At 48.2% G+C, this 22,430-nt stretch overlaps 1 protein-coding gene across 1 annotated transcript; it reads right to left on the reverse strand.

Moving 5' to 3' along the window:
• Positions 1-854: 854 nt before the first annotated feature.
• Positions 855-22,277, reverse strand: aamdc (adipogenesis associated, Mth938 domain containing). The gene is made up of 4 exons (XM_078402944.1): positions 22,184-22,277; positions 11,144-11,280; positions 10,506-10,601; positions 855-995 (listed from the first exon to the last, which is right to left on the reverse strand). Exons 2-4 carry the CDS (start codon positions 11,273-11,275, stop codon positions 855-857), a joined length of 369 nt encoding a protein of 122 aa, XP_078259070.1. The 5' UTR covers positions 11,276-11,280; positions 22,184-22,277.
• Between the last annotated feature and the right edge of the window lie 153 nt (positions 22,278-22,430).

Consider the following 22,430-nt stretch of genomic DNA (forward strand, 5'->3'; position numbering starts at 1 on the left):
CTTACAGAGACGTATAAAATTACGGCACAGTGGCGCAGCGGTAGAGTTGCCGCCTTACAGCGAATGCAGCGCCGGAGACTCAGGTTCGATCCTGACTACGGGCGCCGTCTGTACGGAGTTTGTACGTTCTCCCCGTGACCTGCGTGGGTTTTCTCCGTGGGTTTTCTTCGGTTTCCTCCCACACTCCAAAGAAGTGCAGGTTTGTAGGTTAATTGGCTTGATATGAATGTAAAATTGTCCCTAGTGTGTGTAGGATAGTGTTAGTGTGCGGGGATCGCTGGTCGGCGCGGACCCGGTGGGCCGAAGGGCCTGTTTCCGCGCTGTATCTCTAAATCTAAAAATCTAAAAAAAAAATCTATGAAAGGACTGAACAAGCTGGATGCAGGAAAAATGTTCCCAATGTTGGGGGAGTCCAGAACCAGGGGCCACACAGTCTAAGAATAAAGGGGAGGCCATTTAAAACTGAGGAGAGAAGAAACTTTTTCACCCATAGAGTTGTGAGTTTGTGGAATTCTCTGCCACAGAGGGCAGTGGAGGCCAATTCACTGCATGGATTTAAGAGAGAGTTAGATAGAGCTCTAGAGGCTAGTGGTATCAAGGGATATGGGGAGAAGGCAGGCACGGGTTACTGATTGTGGATGATCAGCCATGACCACAATGACAATAGACAATAGGTGCAGGAGGAGGCCATTCGGCCCTTCGAGCCAGCACCGCCATTCAATGTGATCATGGCTGAATGAATGGCGGTGCTGTCTCGAAGGGCCGAATGGCCTCCTCCTGCACCTGTTTTCTGTGTTTCTGCGTTCCTGGCGCTCGGAGCTCCAGGGTGGGTTATCGCTGTGGGCGCGGCTGGCTCAGCAGGTGGAGTGGAAGACCCCGCCCACCCGCGCCCCACCGCCGGCCAATGAATTGTACTCTCGCACGGCCGCCTGGGTTTGAAGGACTTTCACGTCGACGCCTTTGTTCCGAAGGTAGTCGAGAGTTTGCGAGGGAACCTGTCAAAGGGAGCAGAGAAAACAAGAGAGAGAAGGTCTAGAACAGAGTGCGTGTGTATACAGAGGCACACGCACACACACACACTGTCACACACACACACACACACCCATACACACGCACGCACACACGATCACACACACGCACACACACACCCGAAGGGCCTGTTTCCACGTTAAGGGTCTCGACCCGAAATGTCACCCATTCCGTCTTTCCTGAAATGCTGCCTGACCCGCTGAGTTACTCCAGCCTTTTGTGATACCTTTGATTTGTACCAGCATCTACAGTTATTTTCCTACAGGTATATATATATATATATAGGGCGGCACGGCGGTGCAGCGGTAGAGTTGCCGCCTTACAGCGAATGCAGCGCCGGAGACTCAGGTTCGATCCCGACTACGGGCGCCGTCTGTATGGAGTTTGTACGTTCTCCACGTGACCTGCGTGGGTTTTCTCCGAGATCTTCGGTTTCCTCCCACACTCCAAAGACGTGCAGGTATTTAGGTTGATTGGCTGGGCAAAATGTAAAAATTGTCCCTAGTGTGTGTAGGATAGTGTTAGTGTGCGGGGATCGCTGGGCGGCGCGGACCCTGTGGGCCGAAGGGCCTGTTTCCGCGCTGTATCTCTAAATTTAAAAAAAAACGAAATTAAATATATATATACGCACGCCGATGAGCAAAAACATCATGACCACTGACGGGCGAAGTGAATAACATTGATTATCTTGTTACAATGGCACCTGTCAAGGGGTGGGATATATTAGGCAGCAAGTGAACAGTCAGTTCACAGAAGACAGTGGAGGCCAATTCACTGGATGTTTTCAAGAGAGAGCTAGATATAGCTCTTAGGGCTAACGGAATCAAGGGATATGGGGAGAAAGCAGGAACGGGGTACTGATTTTGGATGAACAGCCATGATCGTATTGAATGGCGGTGCTGGCTCGAAGGGCTGAATGGCCTACAGTCTAGGCCCGGACACTGTAGGCCCGAACAGTGTAGGCCCGGACAGTGTAGGCCCGGACAGTGTAGGCCCGGACAGTGTAGGCCCGGACAGTGTAGGCCCGGACACTGTAGGCCCGGACAGTGTAGGCCCGGACAGTGTAGGCCCGGACAGTGTAGGCCCGGACAGTGTAGGCCCGGACAGTGTAGGCCCGGACAGTGTAGGCCCGGACAGTGTAGGCCCGGACAGTGTAGGCCCGGACAGTGTAGGCCCGGACAGTGTAGGCCCGGACAGTGTAGGCCCGGACAGTGTAGGCCCGGACAGTGTAGGCCCGGACAGTGTAGGCCCGGACAGTGTAGGTCCGGACAGTGTAGGCCCGGACAGTGTAGGTCCGGACAGTGTAGGCCCGGACAGTGTAGGCCCGGACAGTGTAGGCCCGGACAGTGTAGGCTCGGACAGTGTAGGCCCGGACAGTGTAGGCCCGGACAGTATAGGCCCGGAAGCCCGGGCGCAGCCTAACGGAGGTTGCGTAGCAACCCGCCTCCCGGCCCGGGCGGCAGCCATTTGTGGAGTGGGAGCACGTGGCCGCTGGCTGGGTGAGGTCACGCGGGGCGGTGACGTCACCTTGTTCCGTATTTGGGAGTGAGATAGTTGGGAACCCCTAATCTTCGGTTTGAGTTCCTCCAGCACTTTGTGTTTCGGTTGGATTCTCTGCATCTGCAGTTCCTTGAATGGCCACAACTCTTTGCTTCAGTGTCGTATGGCCAATGCTGCCACCATGTGTTGGAGTCGTGCACCTGCAATTCCCTTCATCCGTGATGGGATCAGAATTTGGCCATTCGGCCCATCAAGTCTACTCCGCCATTCTATCATGGCTGATCCGTCTCTCCCTCCTAACCCCCATTCTCCTGCTGGGAGGCGTCTCCGAACTGTCAAAGCAGCCACAGCCAAACATTAAATCAGCTTTATTCCCCACTAGCAGTAGCTCTACTCAACAGCCAAAAGTCTGTAGCCTTCTTTTGCCCTGGTATTTTATTTCATTCTTCACAAGTTTAAACTATAATGTTTTTCTCTTAATGTTTTAATGTTTTATGTTTTATTCTTGATTGTTTACCGTATATATTAAGTGTTGTTACTTTGCGAGCGGATCACCAAGGCACATTCCTTGTGTGTGTACATACTTGGCCAATAAAATTTATTCAATTCAATAGACAATAGACAATAGGTGCAGGAGGAGGCCATTCGGCCCTTCGAGCCAGCACCGCCATTCAATGTGATCATGGCTGTTCATTGTCAATCAGTACCCCGTTCCTGCCTTCTCCCCATACCCCCTGACTCCGCTATCCTTAAGAGCTCTATCTAGCTCTCTCTTTAATACATTCAGAGAATTTGCCTCCACTGCCTTCTGAGGCAGTGAATTCCACAGATTTAATTATCCACAAAATATCCATTGACTTGTGGCCTCCACAGCTTTCTGTGGCAACAAATTCCACAGATTCATCACCTTCTGACTTAACAAATTCCTACTCATCACCTTTCTAAAGGAACGTCCTTTTACTCTGAGGCTGTGCCCTCTGGTCCTAGACTCTCCCACTAGTGGAAACATCCTCTCCACATCCACTCTATCCAAGCCTTTCTCTATTCGGTAAGTTTCAATGAGGTCCCCCCTCATCCTTCAAAACTCCAGCAAGTACAGGCCCAGTGCCGAAAAACGCTCATCATATGTTAACCCACTCGTTCCTGGGATAATTATCGTAAACCTCCTCTGGACCCTCTCCAGAGCCAGCTAGAGGATACCAACTATCTCACTCCCAAATACGGGACAAGGTGAAGTCACTGCCCCACGTGACCTCACCCAACCAGCGGCCATGTGCTCGCGCTCCACCAACGGCGGCTGCCCGGGCTGGGAGGCGGGTTGCTACGCAACCTCCGTTAGGCGGCGCCCGGGCCTCCGGGCCTACACTGTCCGGAGCTAAAATATCAGAAACCTAGAGTGTCGGGACCTAAACTGTCGGAGCCTACAGTGTCCGGGCCTACAGCATCCGGGCCTACACTGTCCGGGCCTACAGTGTCCGGGCCTGCAGCATCCGGGCCTACAATGTCCGGGCCTGCAGTGTCTGGGCCTGCAGTGTCCAGGGCTACAGCGTCCCCCCGGGCCTAATACGGGACAAGGGCGGTCCCATACGGGACAAACCAATTTAGCCCAAAATACGGGATGTCCCAGCTAATATGGGACAGTTGGCGACCCTAGAGCCAGCACATCCTTCCTCAGATATGGGGCCTTCATGGAGACCGTGTTTTGCCACAACCTTTACTGCCGACACAGTCAGGGTGACACACTGAGCTGAAGAGCTGGGCGGCACGGTGACGCAGCGGTAGAGTTGCCGCCTTACAGCGAATGCAGCGCCGGAGACCCGGGTTCCATCCCGACTACGGGCGCTGTCTGTACGGAGTTTGTACGTTCTCCCCGTGATCTGCGTGGATTTTCTCCGAGATCTTCGGTTTCCTCCCACACTCCAAAGACGTGCAGGTTTGTAGGTTAGTTGGCTTGGTAAATGTAAAAATTGTCCCTAGTGGGTGTAGGATAGTGTTAGTGTGCGGGGATCGCTGGTCGGCACGGACCCGGTGGACCGAAGGGCCTGTTTCTGCTCTGTATCTCTAAATCTGAATCTAAATCTAAACCTATTATAACTAATTAATAACGGTGATTAATTTATTGCATTTTTAGAAAACGATTCTATATTTTCTGAGTGTTGCATTTACAGGCCTCGTTTAGTGACTGACTGTAAGATTCAACATTAAAACAGCCACTTAGGGACATTTACAGAGAGCCAATTAACCTACAAACCCAAGGCAGGCACGTAATGCTGGAGTAATGCTGGAGTAATGCTGGAGTAATGCTGGAGTAATGCTGGAGTAATGCTGGAGTAATGCTGGAGTAATGCTGGAGTAATGCTGGAGTAATGCTGGAGTAATGCTGGAGTAATGCTGGAGTAATGCTGGAGTAATGCTGGAGTAATGCTGGAGTAATGCTGGAGTAATGCTGGAGTAATGCTGGAGTAATGCTGGAGTAATGCTGGAGTAATGCTGGAGTAATGCTGGAGTAATGCTGGAGTAATGCTGGAGTAATGCTGGAGTAATGCTGGAGTAATGCTGGAGTAATGCTGGAGTAATGCTGGAGTAATGCTGGAGTAATGCTGGAGTAATGCTGGAGTAATGCTGGAGTAATGCTGGAGTAATGCTGGAGTAATGCTGGAGTAATGCTGGAGTAATGCTGGAGTAATGCTGGAGTAATGCTGGAGTAATGCTGGAGTAATGCTGGAGTAATGCTGGAGTAATGCTGGAGTAATGCTGGAGTAATGCTGGAGTAATGCTGGAGTAATGCTGGAGTAATGCTGGAGTAATGCTGGAGTAATGCTGGAGTAATGCTGGAGTAATGCTGGAGTAATGCTGGAGTAATGCTGGAGTAATGCTGGAGTAATGCTGGAGTAATGCTGGAGTAATGCTGGAGTAATGCTGGAGTAATGCTGGAGTAATGCTGGAGTAATGCTGGAGTAATGCTGGAGTAATGCTGGAGTAATGCTGGAGTAATGCTGGAGTAATGCTGGAGTAATGCTGGAGTAATGCTGGAGTAATGCTGGAGTAATGCTGGAGTAATGCTGGAGTAATGCTGGAGTAATGCTGGAGTAATGCTGGAGTAATGCTGGAGTAATGCTGGAGTAATGCTGGAGTAATGCTGGAGTAATGCTGGAGTAATGCTGGAGTAATGCTGGAGTAATGCTGGAGTAACTCGGGAGAGAAGGAACGGGTGATGTTTCGGGTCGAGACCCTTCACGAAACGTCACCCATTCCTTCTCTACCGAGACGCTGCATGACCCGCTGAGTTACTCCAGCATTGTGTGTCTGCCTTCGACTTTAACCAGCATCTGCAGTTTCTAACCTACAAACCCACACGTCGTTGGGATGTAGGAGGAGCAGGGAGGTCATGTTGCAGTTGTACAGTGTTCAGTTTTGGGCACCATGTTATAGGAAAGATGTTATCAAGCTGGAAAGGGTGCAGAGAGGATTTACAATTTACAAGGATGTTGCCAGGACTAGAGATTGTGAGCTACAGGGAGAGGTTGAGCAGGCTGGGACTCTACGCCTTGGAGCGCAAGAGGATGAGGGGAGATCTTATAGAGGTGGACAAAATCATCAGAGGAATAGATCGGGTGGACGCACAGAGTCTCTTGCCCAGAGTAGGAGAATCGAGGACCAGAGGACACAGGTTCAAGGTGAAGGGGAAAAGGTTTAATAGGAATCTGAGTGGTAACTTTTTTTACACAAAGGGTGGTGGGTGTATGGAACGAGCTGCCAGAGGTGGTAGCTGAGGCAGGGACTATCGCAACGATTACGTAACATTTAGACAGGTACATGGATAGGACAGGTTTAGAAGGATATGGGCTAAGTGCAGGCAGGTGGGACTAGTGTAGATGGGGCATGTTGGTTGGTGTGGGCAAGTTGGGCTGAAGGTCTTGTTTCCACACTGTATCACTCTGTGACTCCAAGGCATCCGTATTTCCCATAACAAATTAAGCCGTTCCTCAGTGTTTTGGTCATTTCCATTGCTCTGCCCAACACTTTGATCGGCAAGACCAAGCGCAGACTCGGCGATCGTTTCGCTGAACACCTCCGCTCAGTCCGCCTAAACCTACCTGATCTCCCGGTTGCCAAACACTTTACCCCCTCCCCCTCTCCCATTCCCAGTCTGACCTTTCTGTCCTGGGCCTCCTCCATTGTCAGAGTGAGGCCCAGCGCAAATTGGAGCAACAGCACCTCGTATTTCGCTTGGGCAGCTCACACCCCAGCGGTATCAACATTGACTTCTCCAACTTCAAGTAGCCCCTTGCTTTCCCTCTCTCTCCATCCCCTCCCCCTTCCCAGTTATCCCACCAGTCTGACTGCCCGCCTGGTTATATTTTATCTTTGTATGCCTCGTTGTCACCTTCCCCTAGCTAACAATGAGCTTCGCCCCCCTTTGATCTCTCGTTTTCACACCTTGCCCTTCCATATCTCTGTGTATCTCCTTCTCCCCTGCCCCTCAATCTGAAGAAGGGTCTCGACCCGAAACGTCGCCCATTCCTCGTCTCCAGAGATGCTGCCTGACCCGCTGAGTTACTCCAGCATTTTAGAAACATAGAAACATAGAAACAGGAGTAGGCCATTCGGCCATTCGGCCCTTCGAGCCTGCACCGCCATTCAATATGATCATGGCTGATCATCCAACTCAGTATCCTGTACCTGCCTTCTCTCCATACCCCCTGATCCCTTTAGCCACAAGGGCCACATCTAACTCCCTCTTAAATATAGCCAATGAACTGGCCTCAACTACCTTCTGTGGCAGAGAATTCCACAGACTCACCACTCTCTGTGTGAAGAAATGTTTTCTCATCTCGGTCCTAAAAGACTTCCCCCTTATCCTTAAGCTGTGACCCCTGGTTCTGGACTCCCCCAACATCGGGAACAATCTTCCCGCATCTAGCCTCTCCAACCCCTTAAGAATTTTATATGTTTCTATAAGATCCCCCCTCACTCTTCTAAATTCCAGCGAGTACAAGCCCAGTCTATCCAGTCTTTCCTCATATGCAAGTCCCGCCATCCCAGTACTCTCTCTAAGGCAAGAACGTCTTTCCTCAGGTTCTCTGTACTCCCTCTAAGGCAAGAACGTCTTTCCTCAGGTTAGGAGACCAAAACTGCACACAATACTCCAGGTGCGGTCTCACCAAGGCCCTGTACAACTGCAGCAGAACCTCCCTGCTCCTAAACTCAAATCATCTTGCTATGAATGCCAACATACCATTCGCTTTCTTCACTGCCTGCTGCACCTGCATGCTTGCTTTCAATGACTGGTGCACCATGACACCCAGGTCACGTTGCATCTCCCCTTCTCCCAATCGGTCACCATTCAGGTAATACTCTGCTTTCCTGTTCTTGCCGCCAAAGTGGATAACCTCACATTTATCCACATTATATTGCATCTGCCATGCATTTGCCCACTCGCCTAATCTATCCAAGTCACTCTGCAGCCTCCTAGCATCCTCCTCGCAGCTAACACTGCCACCCAGCTTCGTGTCATCCGCAAACTTAGAGATGTTGCATTCAATTCCCTCGTCCAAATCATTAATATACACTGTAAATAACTGGGGTCCCAGCACTGAGCCTTGCGGTACCCCACTAGTCACTGCCTGCCATTCCGAAAAGGACCCGTTTATTCCCACTCTTTGCTTCCTGTCCGCCAACCAATTTTCTATCCACCTCAACACTGAACCCTCAATACCGTGTGCTTTAAGTTTGTACACCAATCTCCTATGTGGGACCTTGTCGAAGGCCTTCTGAAAGTCCAGATATAACACATCGACTGGTTCTCCCTTATCCACTCTACTAGTTACATCTTCAAAAAATTCTATAAGATTCGTCAGACATGATTTGCCTTTGGTAAATCCATGCTGACTTTGTCCGATGATTTCACCACTTTCCAAATGTAATGCTATCACATCTTTAATAACTGACTCTAGCATTTTCCCCACTACCGATGTTAGGCTAACTGGTCTATAATTCCCCGTTTTCTCTCTCCCTCCCTTTTTAAAAAGTGGGGTTACATTAGCTACCCTCCAGTCCTCAGGAACTACTCCAGAATCTAAAGAGTTTTGAAAAATTATCACTAATGCATCCACTATTTCTGAGGCTACTTCCTTAAGCATTCTGGGATGCAGCCTATCTGGCCCTGGGGATTTATCTGCCTTTAATCCATTTAATTTACCTAACACCACTTCCCGACTAACCTGGATTTCCCTCAGTTCCTCCATCTCATTAGACCACCGGTCCCCCGCTATTTCCGGCAGACGGTTTATGTCTTCCTTAGTGAAGACAGAACCAAAGTATTTGTTCAATTGGTCTGCCATCTCCTTGTTCCCTATGATCAATTCACCTGTTTCCGACTGCAAGGGACCTACATTTGCCTTAACTAATCTTTTTCTCTTGACATATCTATAAAAGCTTTTGCAGTCTGTTTTTATGTTCCTTGCCAGTTTTCCCTCATAATCTATTTTCCCTTTCCTAATTAAGCCCTTTGTCCTTCTCTGCTGGACTCTGAATTTCTCCCAGTCCTCTGGTATGCTACTTTTTCTGGCTAATCTGTATGCTTCATCTTTTGTTTTAATACTATCCTTGATTTCCCTTGTTAGCCACGGATGCACTACCTTTCCTGGTTTGTTCTTTTGCCAAACTGGGATGAACACTTGTTGTAGTTCATCCATGTGACCTTTAAATGCCTTCCATTGCATGTCCACCGTCAACCCTTTCAGCATCAATCGCCAGTCTATCTTGGACAATTCACGCCTCATACCCTCAAAGTTACCTTTCTTTAAGTTCAGAACACTTGTTTCTGTATCGACTTTGTCACTCTCCATCCTAATGAAGAACTCTACCATATTATGATCACTCTTGCCCAAGGGGCCTCGCACAACAAAACTGCTAACTAACCCTTCCTCATTACTCAATACCCAGTCTAGAATGGCCTGTTCTCTCGTTGGTTCCTCGACATGTTGGTTTAGAAAACCATCTCTCAAACATTCCAAGAAATCCTCTTCCTCAGCACCCCTGCCAGTTTGGTTCACCCAATCTATATGTAGATTGAAGTCACCCATTATAACTGCTGCACCTTTAGTGCATGCATTTCTAATTTCCTGCTTGATGCCATCCCCAACCTCACTACTGCTGTTAGGTGGCCTGTACACAACTCCCACTAGCGTTTTCTGCCCCTTAGTGTTTCGTAGCTCTACCCATTTCGATTCCACTTCCTCCAAGCTAATGTCCTTCCTTTCCACTGCTTTAATCTCCTCTCTAACCAGTAACGCTACCCCACCTCCTTTTCCTTTCTGTCTATCCCGCCTGAATATAGAATATCCCTGGATGTTGAGCTCCCAGCCTTGGTCACCCTGGAGCCATGTCTCCGTAATCCCAACTATATCATAATCATTAATAACTATCTCCACATTTAATTCATCCACCTTATTACGTATACTCCTTGCATTGAGACACAAAACCTTCAGGCTTGTTTTTACAACTCTCTTACCCCTTATACAATTATGTTGAAAAGTGGCCCTTTTTGATTTTTGCCCTGGATTTGTCTGCCTACCACTTTTACTTTTCACCTTGCTACCTGTTGCTTCTACCCTCATTTTACACCCCTCTGTCTCTCTGCTCCTGCTCCCATCCCCCTGCCACATTAGTTTAAATCCTCCCCGACAGCACTAGCAAACACTCCCCCTAGGACATTGGTTCCATTCCAGCTCAGGTGCAGACCGTCCTGTTTGTACTGGTCCCACCTCTCCCAGAACTGTTCCAATGTCCTAAAAATTTGAATCCCTCCCCCTGGCACCATTTACTCCAGAGTTACTCCAGCATTTTGTGTCTATCTTTGGTGTAAACCAGCATCTGCAGTTCCTTCCTGCACAACCTGTACTAACACCATTCAGTTCAACACAGGCAGTGACAAGCGCATGCAGTCAATCTTTTCAATGAGACACACCAACCTGCAAGGCTTCACTCATCCCACAGCCAATCACCAGGGTCTGGACCCCTTTGTTAACGATCTCCTCCACATCCGCTGCCTGTACTCCAGGGTAATGCTGAATGAGAGTGAAAATAGCCGTCAACACACTTCATTTTTGGTTTTATTTTACTTCAGAGATACAGCGCCGAAACAGGCCCTTCGGCCCCACCGACCAGCGGTTACCCTGTACACTAATTCCATCCTACACACACACCAGGGACAATTTACACTTACACCAACCCAATTAACCTACAAACCTACAGTGTCCGGGCCTACAGTGTCCGGGCCTACAGTGTCCGGGCCTACAGTGCCCGGGCCTACAGTGCCCGGGCCTACAGTGCCCGGGCCTACAGTGCCCGGGCCTACAGTGCCCGGGCCTACAGTGTCCGGGCCTACAGTGTCTGGGCCTACAGTGTCCGGGCCTACAGCGCCCCCGGGCTTAATACGGGACTAGGGCGGTCCCGTACGGGACAAACCAATTTGGCCCAAAATATGGGCTGTCCCGGCTAATACGGGACAGTTGGCAACCCTAGCAGAAGGGCCTGTGCGCATGCTGTGTAACTATGACACGGTTTCTTCAGCTCTTTGCTGCTCCGAGCAGCCGCCGCTCTGACTCACATCAGTCCCCGTCTCTCTCCAGTCCCAAGGCCGACTCCCTCCTGGCCAAACCTTGCAGTCCTTGTAAGTAGTGGGACAATCCTGGACCCTCATCTGACCCCAGGATAGCGAGGCTATCTGCGGAGACTTCATGGTGGCTACGAGAGGGCAAAACATGGAACAGGTTCACGATCTGATGTTAAAACAGCTTGTAGTGGGGAAAATATACACAGAGACAATAGACAATAGACAATAGGTGCAGGAGGAGGTCATTCGGCCCTTCAAGCCAGCACCACCATTCAATGTGATCACGGCTGATCATTCTCAATCAGTACCCCGTTCCTGCCTTCTCCCCATACCCCCTGACTCCGCTATCCTTAAGAGCTCTATCTAGCTCTCTCTTGAATGCATTCAGAGAATTGGCCTCCACTGCCTTCTGAGGCAGAGAATTCCACAGATTCACAACTCTCTGACTGAAAAAGTTTTTCCTCATCTCCGTTCTAAATGGCCTACTCCTTATTCTTAAACTGTGGCCCCTGGTTCTGGACTCCCCCAACATTGGAAACATGTTTCCTGCCTCTAACGTGTCCAACCCCTTAATAATCTTATGTTTCGATAAGATCTCCTCTCATCCTTCTAAATTCCAGTGTATACAAGCCTAGTCGCTCCAGTCTTTCAACATATGACAGTCCCGCCATTCCGGGAATTAACCTAGTAAACCTACGCTGCACGCCCTCAATAGCAAGAATATCTTTCCTCAAATTTGGAGACCAAAACTGCACACAGTACTCCAGGTGCGGGCTCACTAGGGCCCTGTACAACTGCAGAAGGACCTCTTTGCTCCTATACTCAACTCCTCTTGTTATGAAGGCCAACATTCCATTGGCTTTCTTCACTGCCTGCTGTACCTGCATGCTTCCTTTCAGTGACTGATGCACTAGGACACCCAGATCTCGTTGTACGTCCCCTTTTCCTAACTTGACACCATTCAGATAATACTCTGCCTTCCTATTCTTACCACCAAAGTGGATAACCTCACACTTATCCACATTAAACTGCATCTGCCATGCATCCGCCCACTCACACAACTGTCCAAGTCACCCTGCAACCTCATAGCATCGTCCTCATAGTTCACACTACCACCCAGCTTTGTATCATCTGCAAATTTGCTAATGGTACTTTTAATCCCTTCATCCAAGTCATTAATGTATATTGTAAATAGCTGTGGTCCCAGCACCGAACCTTGCGGTACCCCACTAGTTACTGCCTGTCATTCTGAAAGGGACCCATTTATCCCCACTCTTTGCTTTCTGTCTGTCAACCAATTTTCTATCCATGTCAGTACCCTACCTCCAATACCATGTGCTCTAATTTTGCCCACTAATCTCCTATGTGGAACCTTGTCAAAGGCTTTCTGAAAGTCGAGGTACACCACATCCACCGGCTCTCCCTTGTCAATTTTCCTAGTTACATCCTCAAAAAATTCCAGAAGATTAGTCAAGCATGATTTCCCCTTCGTAAATCCATGCTGACTCGGAATGATCCTGTTACTACTATCCAAATGCTCCGCAATTACGTCTTTTATAATTGACTCCAGCATCTTCCCCACCACAGATGTCAGACTAACTGATCTATAATTCCCCGTTTTCTCTCTCCATCCTTTCTTAAAAGTGGGACAACATTAGCTACCCTCCAATCCACAGAAACTGACCCTGAATCTATAGAACATTGGGTCCACTTGGTCTAGTAACATTATAAGTAGGAGGTACCAACTCTTACAAAATAGGTTAATCGTGCCTCACGTGTCAAAGTTATAAAAAAAAACAATATTTCAAATAGAAACATAGAAAAACATAGAAAATAGGTGCAGGAGGAGGCCATTTGGCCCTTCGAGCCAGCACCGCCATTCATCGTGATCATGGCTGATCATCCACAATCAGTAACCCGTGCCTGCCTTCTCCCCATACCCCTTGATTCCACTAGCCCCTAGAGCTCTATCTAACTCTCTTTTAAATCCATCCAGTGAATTGGCCTCCACTGCCCACTGTGGCAGAGAATTCCACAGATTCACAACTCTCTGGGTGAATTTTTTTTTTTCTCACCTCAGTTTTAAATGGCCTCCCCTTTATTCTTAGACTGTGTGGCCCCTGGTTCTGGACTCTGAAGAAGGGTCTCGACCTGAAACGTCACCCATTCCTTCTCTCCAGAAATGCTGCCTGACCCGCTGAGTTACTCCGGCATTTTGTGTCTACCTTCGATTTAAACCAGCATCTGCAGTTCTTTCCTACACATTAGTTTAGTTTAGTTTAGAGATACAGGGCGGAAACAGGCCCTTCGGCCCACCGAGTCGGCAACTGTCGTATGTTGAAAGGCTGGAGCAATTAGGCTTGTATACACTGGAATTTAGAAGGATGAGGGGGGATCTTATTGAAACATATAAGATAATTAGGGGATTGGACACATTAGAGGCAGGAAACATGTTCCCAATGTTGGGGGAGTCCAGAACAAGGGGCCACAGTTTAAGAATAAGGGGTAGGCCATTTAGAGCGGAGATGAGGAAGAACTTTTTCAGTCAGAGAGTGGTGAAGGTGTGGAATTCTCTGCCTCAGAAGGCAGTGGAGGCCAGTTCGTTGAATGCTTTCAAGAGAGAGCTGGATAGAGCTCTTAAGGATAGCGGAGTGAGGGGGTATGGGGAGAAGGCAGGAACGGGGTACTGATTGAGAGTGATCAGCCATGATCGCATTGAATGGCGGTGCTGGCTCGAAGGGCTGAATGGCCTACTCCTGCACCTATTGTCTATTGTCTATTGACCAGCAATCCCCGCACACTAACACTATCCTACACACCCACTAGGGACAATTTTACATTTATACCAAGCCAATTAACCTACAAACCTGCACGTCTTTGGAGTGTGGGAGGAAACCGAAGATCCCGGAGAAAACCCACGCAGGTCACGGGGAGAACGTACAAACTCAGTACAGACGGCGCCCGTAGTCGGGATCGAACCAGGGTCTCCGGCGCTGTGAGGCAGCAACTCTACCACTGCGCCACCGTGCCACACAATTATTGATTGCTAGTCAGAAAAGCAGCTGAAAATCATTGGAGGTTTACCTGTTAGGACCGCTGTTTTCCTTAAACTGTATCGGAGGAACAGAATTAGCTGTATATTTGCCACTCGCTGGGCAGAGTCCTCACCTCCTAATGTCAAAGCTGGAATATTCTATCTATTTCAGGAGCACGAAAGTCTAAATCGGTCGTGGTTGGGTGTCAGCAAGGTCTGGCTATAAGTAGAATACAACGATCAGCCAAAACATTATGACACGGACGAGCCAAAACATTATGACCACCTGCCTAATATGCTGTTGGTCCTCCGCGTGCAGCCTCATACGCAGCAGGGTGCGATGCACTGTGGATTGTGACACAGGGCATGCAGTGCCGGAGATCCGGGTTCGATCCCGACTATGGGTGCTGTTTGTACGTTCTCCCCGTGACCTGCGTGGGTTTCCTCCGAGATCTTCGGTTTCCTCCCACACTCCAAAGGAGTGCAGGTATGTAGGTTGATTGGCTTGGTAAATGTTAAAAAATTGCCCCTAGTGGGTATACAATAGTGTTAGTGAGCGGGGATCACTGGTTGGCGCGGACCTGGTGGGCCGAAAGGGCCTGTTTCCGCGTTGTATCTCTAAACTAAAGATCACCCCTCGTCCTCCTTTGCCCCAAGAAATGAAGTGGGTCTGAAGAAGGGTCTCGACCCGAAACGTCACCTATTCCTTCCCTCCAGAGATGCTGCCTGTCCCGCTGAGTTACTCCAGCTTTTTGTGTCTATCTTCAGTGTAAACCGACATCTGCATTTCCTTCCTACACAATAAAGTCCTAGCCTGCCCAACCTCTCCCAGAAACTCAGCCCCTCGAGTCCTGGCAACATCCTCACAAATGAGGCAAGAGAATACAAACTTGGCAGGGGCTTGAATGTTCTCAACTATAACACGTTAGCTAAGAAGGGTTTACTGCAAAATTGGCTTAATTGGCTAATCCACAGAGAACAAGAGCAGGTAGGACCAGTCTCACTCCCGGTCACTCCCTCTTCTCCCCTCTCCCATCGGGGCAAGAGGTACAGAAGTGTGAAAACGCACACCTCCAGATTCAGGGACAGTACCTGGGGAGGGGGTGGTTTGGGTGGGAAGGGATGAGTTAACCAGGGAGTTGCGGAGGGAACGGTCTCTGCGGAAAGGGGTGGAGATGGGAAAACGTGGCCAGTGGTGGGATCCCGTTGGAGGTGGCGGAAATTTCGGAGGATTATGTGTTGTATGCGACGGCTGATGGGGTGGAAGGTGAGGACTAGGGGGGACTCTGTCTCTGTCGCGACTAGGGGGAGGGGGAGCAAGGGCGGAGCTGTAGGGTACCGAGGAGACACGAGTGAGGGCCTCATCTATGATGGGAGAGGGAAACCCCCGTTCCCTAAAGAATGAGGACATCTCGGATGTCAACTTCGGGTAGGTGAATAGATTTTGCTTAGATGGGTTCCACTTGGGTTGCTAACTGTCCCGTATTAGCCAGGACACCCCGTATTTTGGGCTAAATTGATTTGTCCCGTACGGGATCGCCCTTGTCCCGTATTAGGTCCGGGGGGCGCTGTAGGCCCGGGGGGCGCTGTAGGCCCCAACACTATAGGCCCCAACACTATAGGCCCGACGCTGTAGGTCCCGACAGTTTAGGTCCTGACACTCTAGGTTTCCGACATTTTAGCTCCGGACAGTGTAGGCCCGGAGGCCCGGGCGCCGCCTAAAGGTGGTTGCCTAGCAACCCGCCTCCCGGCCCGGGTAGCCGCCATTGGTGGAGTGGGAGCACGTGGCCGCTGGCTGGGTGCGGGGCGGTGACGTCACCTTGTCCCTTATTTGGGAGTGAGATAGTTGGCACGCCTAGGAGCAACACTTGGCTTGAACACAACAGGACAATTCTGTGTTGTACTATAATTAGGTGAAGCAGATTTAAACTAATGGGTAGATGAATTGGAAGGGAGGATTTATTTTTTCCCAGTGAGTCAAAAATCTGCAACTCAATGCCTGATGGTGGATTATTTTAATCCATTTTAAATAACCACTGTAATTTAAAGTAATATTATACTAAGTAGAGTTCCCCCCCCCCCCCCCCACTGGCAAAATGGCCGTCTGCAAATTCTTCTGATTTGCTAAAGAAAACAAGTGTTTGTAAAAGTAGACAGGGGTAGGGCAGGTTTGGAGGGATACGGGCCAAATGCAGGCAGGTGGAACTGCCAATGTAGGTGGGACATGTTGTTCGGCGTAGGCAAGTTGGGCCGAAGGCCCTGTTTCCACGCCGTATCACTCTGTGACTCTACGAAGCTAAGACAATGCTCCTGTGTTGAAAAAAATCACTGCTTACCACTAATGAATGGGCAATCTGAAATTTTATGTTCCCTACAATACAGTGAAAATCTGGCAATAACTATCCATTTTATTTAGTACTAGACCAAGTTGGGCCCAAACATCTCCTGCAGCACCCTCTCCTCCTCCTCCCCTCCCCCTGCCCCCTCCCCCATGCCCCCTCCCCTCCCCCCCACCATGCCCCCTCCCCTCCCCCCCACCCTTATCCCCCCTTATCCTCCCTTATCCTCCCTCCCCCGCTCCCTCCACCCCCTCCCTCCCTCTCCTCCCTCCCTCCCCCTTCCCTCCATAGGAGATAGATTTAAACTTTAAAATGTGAATAACTTTAGAAATATAACACCGATTTCAATGCAACCTCTTCCATTAGCACCAAAGGGACGACGGTAAGTAAGGTGGGCCTAAAATTGTTGCGCTATCGTGTACCGTTTTGGATATAGTTCAGGAACAAACAAACAAATGAGAGTTTTAGTATATAGATAGATGGTATGGTATGGCACCTTATTTGTTAAATGTACTGAGGTACACTGAAATTCATTTTTGTTTTGCAGTACAGTACAAGTATCACTTTACACTTTAGTCACTTAGACTTTACACTTTAATTACTTTACACGTTAATCACTTAGATACATCTTAGATAAGCATCTCAGATACAGGACAAGTGTATAGCAGTAGTACACTGAGACGATTTACAGAGTCACCAGTTTGGTGCCATTTTCAAGTCCCAGTTGTTGTAAGCGCAGGGATCTTGACCTGACCATGAAGGCCCGTTGTCATGGCGATGTTGCAGGGTCAGCCTGGCCAAGCATAGCCATTGACTGTTCACTCTCTACTATAAGAAGCTCAGGGTTAGGGGACATTTTCAGTTAAATTCACATGAAATTCTATTATAAGCAAGCATGTCATAGAGTCCTAGAGTGATACAGCGTGGAAACAGGCCCTTCGGTCTAACTTGCCCACACCGGCCAATATGTCTGAGCTACACTAGTCCCACCTGCCCGTGTTTGGCCTATGTCCCTCCAAACCTGTCCTGTCCTTGTAGCCGTCTAACTGTTTCTTAAATGTTTGGATAGTCCCTGCCTCAACTACCTCCTCTGGCAGCTCATTCCATACACTCACCATCTTTGTGTGAAAAAGTTACCCCTCAGATTCCTGTTAAATTGTTTCCCCTTTACCTTAAACCTATGTCCTCTGGTCCTCGATTCCCCTACTCTGGGCAAGAGACTCTGTGCATCTACCCGATTTATTTGTTAAAGTTAATTCTGTGGAAACCATTTTGTTCTAACTATGGCAGACATTTTAAGCTGAATGTGCTATTGTACTGAATACGCTCCCGTGGGAAATCGGCCTTCACGGTACCAGACACTTGCAGATAATAAGTTGCTTCCCAAGGTTTAGAAGTTGTTTTCCAGGGTTTGTTGAGGACTGGATATTCCAATGTTCTGAACTAGATGCTATGGTGCCTCCTTATCGCCTAACGGTGCCTCTCTAATCATCTAAGCTATGCAACTCCTCTTTACTCTTGTTTCACTCCCTAACAATTAAAAGAGTATATATTATGGGAACTCTACTATGTTATTGTTAAGACTAGATGATGTCATGTAACTGTGGAAAATTACTGAACTGTGGAAAATTGTATACACTGGAATTTAGAAGGATGAGAGGGGATCATATCAAAACATATAAGATCATTAAGGGGTTGGACACGTTAGAGGCAGGAAACATGTTCCCAATGTTGGGGTAGTCCAGAACCAGGGGCCACAGTTTAGGAATAAGGGGTAGGCCGTTTAGAACGAAGATGAGGAAAAACTTTTTCAGTCAGAGAGTTGTAAATCTGTGGAATTCTCTGCCTCAGAAGGCAGTGAGGTCAATTCTCTGAATGCATTCAAGAGAGAGCTAGATAGAGCTCTTAATAATAGTGGAGTCAGGGGGTATGGGGAGGAGGCAGGAACGGGGTACTGATTGAGAATGATCAGCCATGATCACATTGAATGGTGGTGCTGGCTCGAAGGGCCGAATGGCCTACTCCTGCACCTATTGTCTAAAATTACTGGATGTGCTTTTTGTGCTGCTTTGAGCTGTATAAATATTGCCTGTATTAGGGGTATTCTTTGAGAGGACAGAAGCAGATGCTTGAGTGAACAACAGTACACTCAGGTCTCTGTCTTCCCCTTACCGGTGTTAAAGTTAAAAAGTTTTAACTGAGTCTTGTGTTCTTTGAATTATTTAATAGATAAGTCTAGGCGACTTTCACATATTCCCCTCATGATCTTATACATCTCTTTCAGATCTCCCCTCATCCTCCTGCGCTCCAGGAATAGAGTCCCAGCCTACTCAACCTCTCCCTGTAGCTCACACCCTCTAGTCCTGGCAACATCTTCGTAAATCTTCTCCGTACCCTTTCCAGCTTGACAACATCTTTCCTATAACACGGTGCGCAGAACTGAACACAATATTCTAAATGTGGCCTCCCCAACGTCTTATACAACTGCAACTCCATGCTCAATACTTTTTGACCACCCGATCTACCTGCGACTCCACCTTCAAGGAACTATGCACCTGCACTCCTAGATCCCTCTGCTCTACAACACTCCCCAGAGCCCTACCATTCACTGTGTAGGTCCTGCCCATGTTAGACGTCCCAAAATGCAACACCTCATGCTTCTCTGCATTAAATTCCATCAACCATTTCTCCGCCCACCTGGCCAATCGATCCAGATCCTGCTGCAATCTTTCACAACCACCTTCACTACCTGCAAAACCACCCACTTTTGTATCATCAGCAAACTTGCTAATCTTGCCCTGTACGTTCTCATCCAAATCATTGATGTAGATGACAAACAGTAAAGGGGCCCAGCACTGAACCCTGAGGCACACCACTAGTCACAGGCCTCCAGTCCGAGAAACAACCTTCCACCATCACCCTCTGCTTTCTTCCATGAAGCCAATTTTCTATCCATTCAGCTATCTCTCCTCGGATCCCATGTGAGCTAACCTTCCAGAACAGCCTACCATGCGGAACCTTGTCGAAAGCTTTGTGGAAGGGCATAACTGACAGTTGACAGTCCCATCATTCAAATATTTCAGTTTAGTTTAGGGATACAGCGTGGAAAGAGGCCCTTCGGCCCACCGAATCCGTACCGACCAGTGATCCCCACGCATTAACACTATCCCACACACACACACGTGACAATTTACATTGAAACCAAGCCAATTAACCTACAATCCTGTACGTCTTTGGAGTGTGCGAGGAAACCGATGATCTTGGAGAAAACCCACGCAGGTCACGGGGAGAAAGAACAAACTCCGTGCAAATAGCATCCATCGTCGGGATCGAGCCCGGGTCTCTGGCGCTGTCAGGCAGCAACTCTACCGTTGCGCCACCATGCTGCCCTTGAGACCCTCACCTTCTCTCTCTCAGGTGTATAGGCACCATTTTGCAGAGCAGGGAATTTCGTTCGAGAGGTTGCAGGCAAGATGTATCTCAACCACCATCATCTAAAGAGTTTGTTGAGATTATTAAAGGCAGCAGAGTGTCACAGCTGGTAGAGCTGCTGCCTCTCAGCGCCAGAGACTCGGGTTCGATCCTGATCTCAAGTGCTGTCTGCATGGAGTTTGCACGTTCTCCCAATGACTAGGGGGTTAACATAGAAAATAGGTGCAGGAGGAGGCCATTTGGCCTTTCGAGTCAACACCACCATTCATTGTGATCATGGCTGATCATCCACAATCAGTAATCCGTGCCTGCCTTCTCCCCATATCCCTTGATTCCGCTAGCCCCTAGAGCTCTATCTAACTCTCTTTTAAATTCATCCAGTAAATTGGCCTCCACTGCCTTCTGTGGCAGACAATTCCACAAATTCACAACTCTCTGGTTGAAAAAAGTTTCTTCTCACCTCAGTTTTAAATGGCCTCCCCTTTATTCTTAGACTGTGTGGCCCCTGGTTCTGGACTCCCCCGACATTGGGAACACCTTTCCTGCATCTAGCTTGAAATTTTTTTTCCCCAATGTTGGGGGAGTCCAGAACCTGGGGCCACACAGTCTAAGAATAAAGGGTTGCTCCTGTTTCCCCGCACATCCCAAAGACGTGCAGGTTTGTAGGTTTTTGTAACATTGCGGGAGTTGATGAAAACATGGAATAACATACAACTAGCGTGAAAGAATATCGACGTGGACTCGGGCCGAAGGGCCTGTTTCCGTCCTGTTTCTTACGATCAATTAGATCTTTCCACCTGATGGCACAGGTAGGATAGACAGTCAGCGCGGAATATAGACAATAAAACACTCTTGCAATTATGTATATTGACAATAAAACACTCTTGCAATTGTGTGTATATATAGAGAGACAATACAACACGCAGTTATATACATGTATATATATATATATTGACAATAAAACACTCTTGCAATTGTATATGTATATCAATGCCCAGCTACCATTCCCGCAAATCCAATCGTTCATCCGGGAAGGAGAGAAACGGAAGACTACCACCTCGCCTCTCAACTCATGCCCACTGAGCGCAGCCAGAGACTGGGAAATGCGGGTTGACCTAGGCCAGAGGTTTTCCTTCCCAGTTGAAATCGCAGCTACCAACCTGCGACCAGACCTCGTCCTCTGGTCCAACTCCTGTCGGCGTGTTTACATCATTGAGCTGACGGTGCCCTGGGAGGAGGCTGTGGACGAGGCATACGAAAGGAAAAGGCTGAGATATTCCAACCTTGCAGTAGAGGCAGAGGAGCGAGGTTGGAGTGTAAGAGTGCGTCCAGTGGAGGTGGGGTGCAGGGGCTTTGTAGCCAGTTCCACCGCAAGGCTCCTGAGGGAAGTTGGAGTCAGAGGGCCGGCCCAAAGGAGGGCAATCAAAGAACTTGCGAATGCCGCCGAACGGAGCAGTCACTGGCTGTGGCTGAAAAGAAAAGATACTGTCTGGGCTGCCACGTTGACCATCTAGAGGCTAACCATAAGACACACACCCAGGTCTGATCACCCTGCGGTGGGCCTGCCTCGACTGAGGGTGTCTTGTGATAAAAGGCCGAAACACCCAGTGACGTTGAGGTACACAACTAAAGATGTGTCGGAATGGTAGCAACATCACCTAGTGGTCACCCCCAAGAACAACACCAGTCAATTGTAGTGCAAACCTTAGGGATTGTAACATCTGGTCCTACTAATCAATCAATTTGACAATAAAACACTTGCAGTTATATATATATGTATATGTATATATATTGACAATAAAACACTTGCAGTTATATATATACGTGTATATATATTGACAATAAAACACTCTTGCCATTGTGTATATATATATATGTTGACAATAAAACACTCTTGCAATTATATACATATATATTGACAATAAAACACTTGCAGTTATATATATATGTGTATATATATTGACAATAAAACACTTGCAATTATATACATATATATTGACAATAAAACACTTGCAGTTATATATATGCATATATATATTGACAATAAAACACTCTTGCAATTGTATATATATATATATATATTGACAATAAAACACTTGCAGTTATATATATATATATATTGACAATAAAACATTCTTGCAATTGTATATGTGTATATATAGATAATAAAACACTTGCAGTTATATACTCTTGCAATTGTATATAATATATAGATAATAAAACACTTACAATTATATATATGTATATATACATATTGACAATAAAACACTCATGCAATTGACTCTCTTGTTGAACTTTCAAGAGGCCATTAGTCCCATTTCCACCTTCTGAGCGGTTGCTGCGGCAACGGTTGCCCCTGGCAACGGCCGCCGGGGGAGGGAGTGAGGGAGGGGGTAATCGGCGCCATTGTGGTGTGGTGTGGTGAGGGTGGAGGCGCGCGGTGCTGGATGGGATACTGGCGGAGTCCTCCTTCCAT

Source organism: Rhinoraja longicauda, chromosome 7 (assembly GCF_053455715.1).
Source record: "Rhinoraja longicauda isolate Sanriku21f chromosome 7, sRhiLon1.1, whole genome shotgun sequence".
Lineage (NCBI taxonomy): Eukaryota > Metazoa > Chordata > Chondrichthyes > Rajiformes > Arhynchobatidae > Rhinoraja > Rhinoraja longicauda.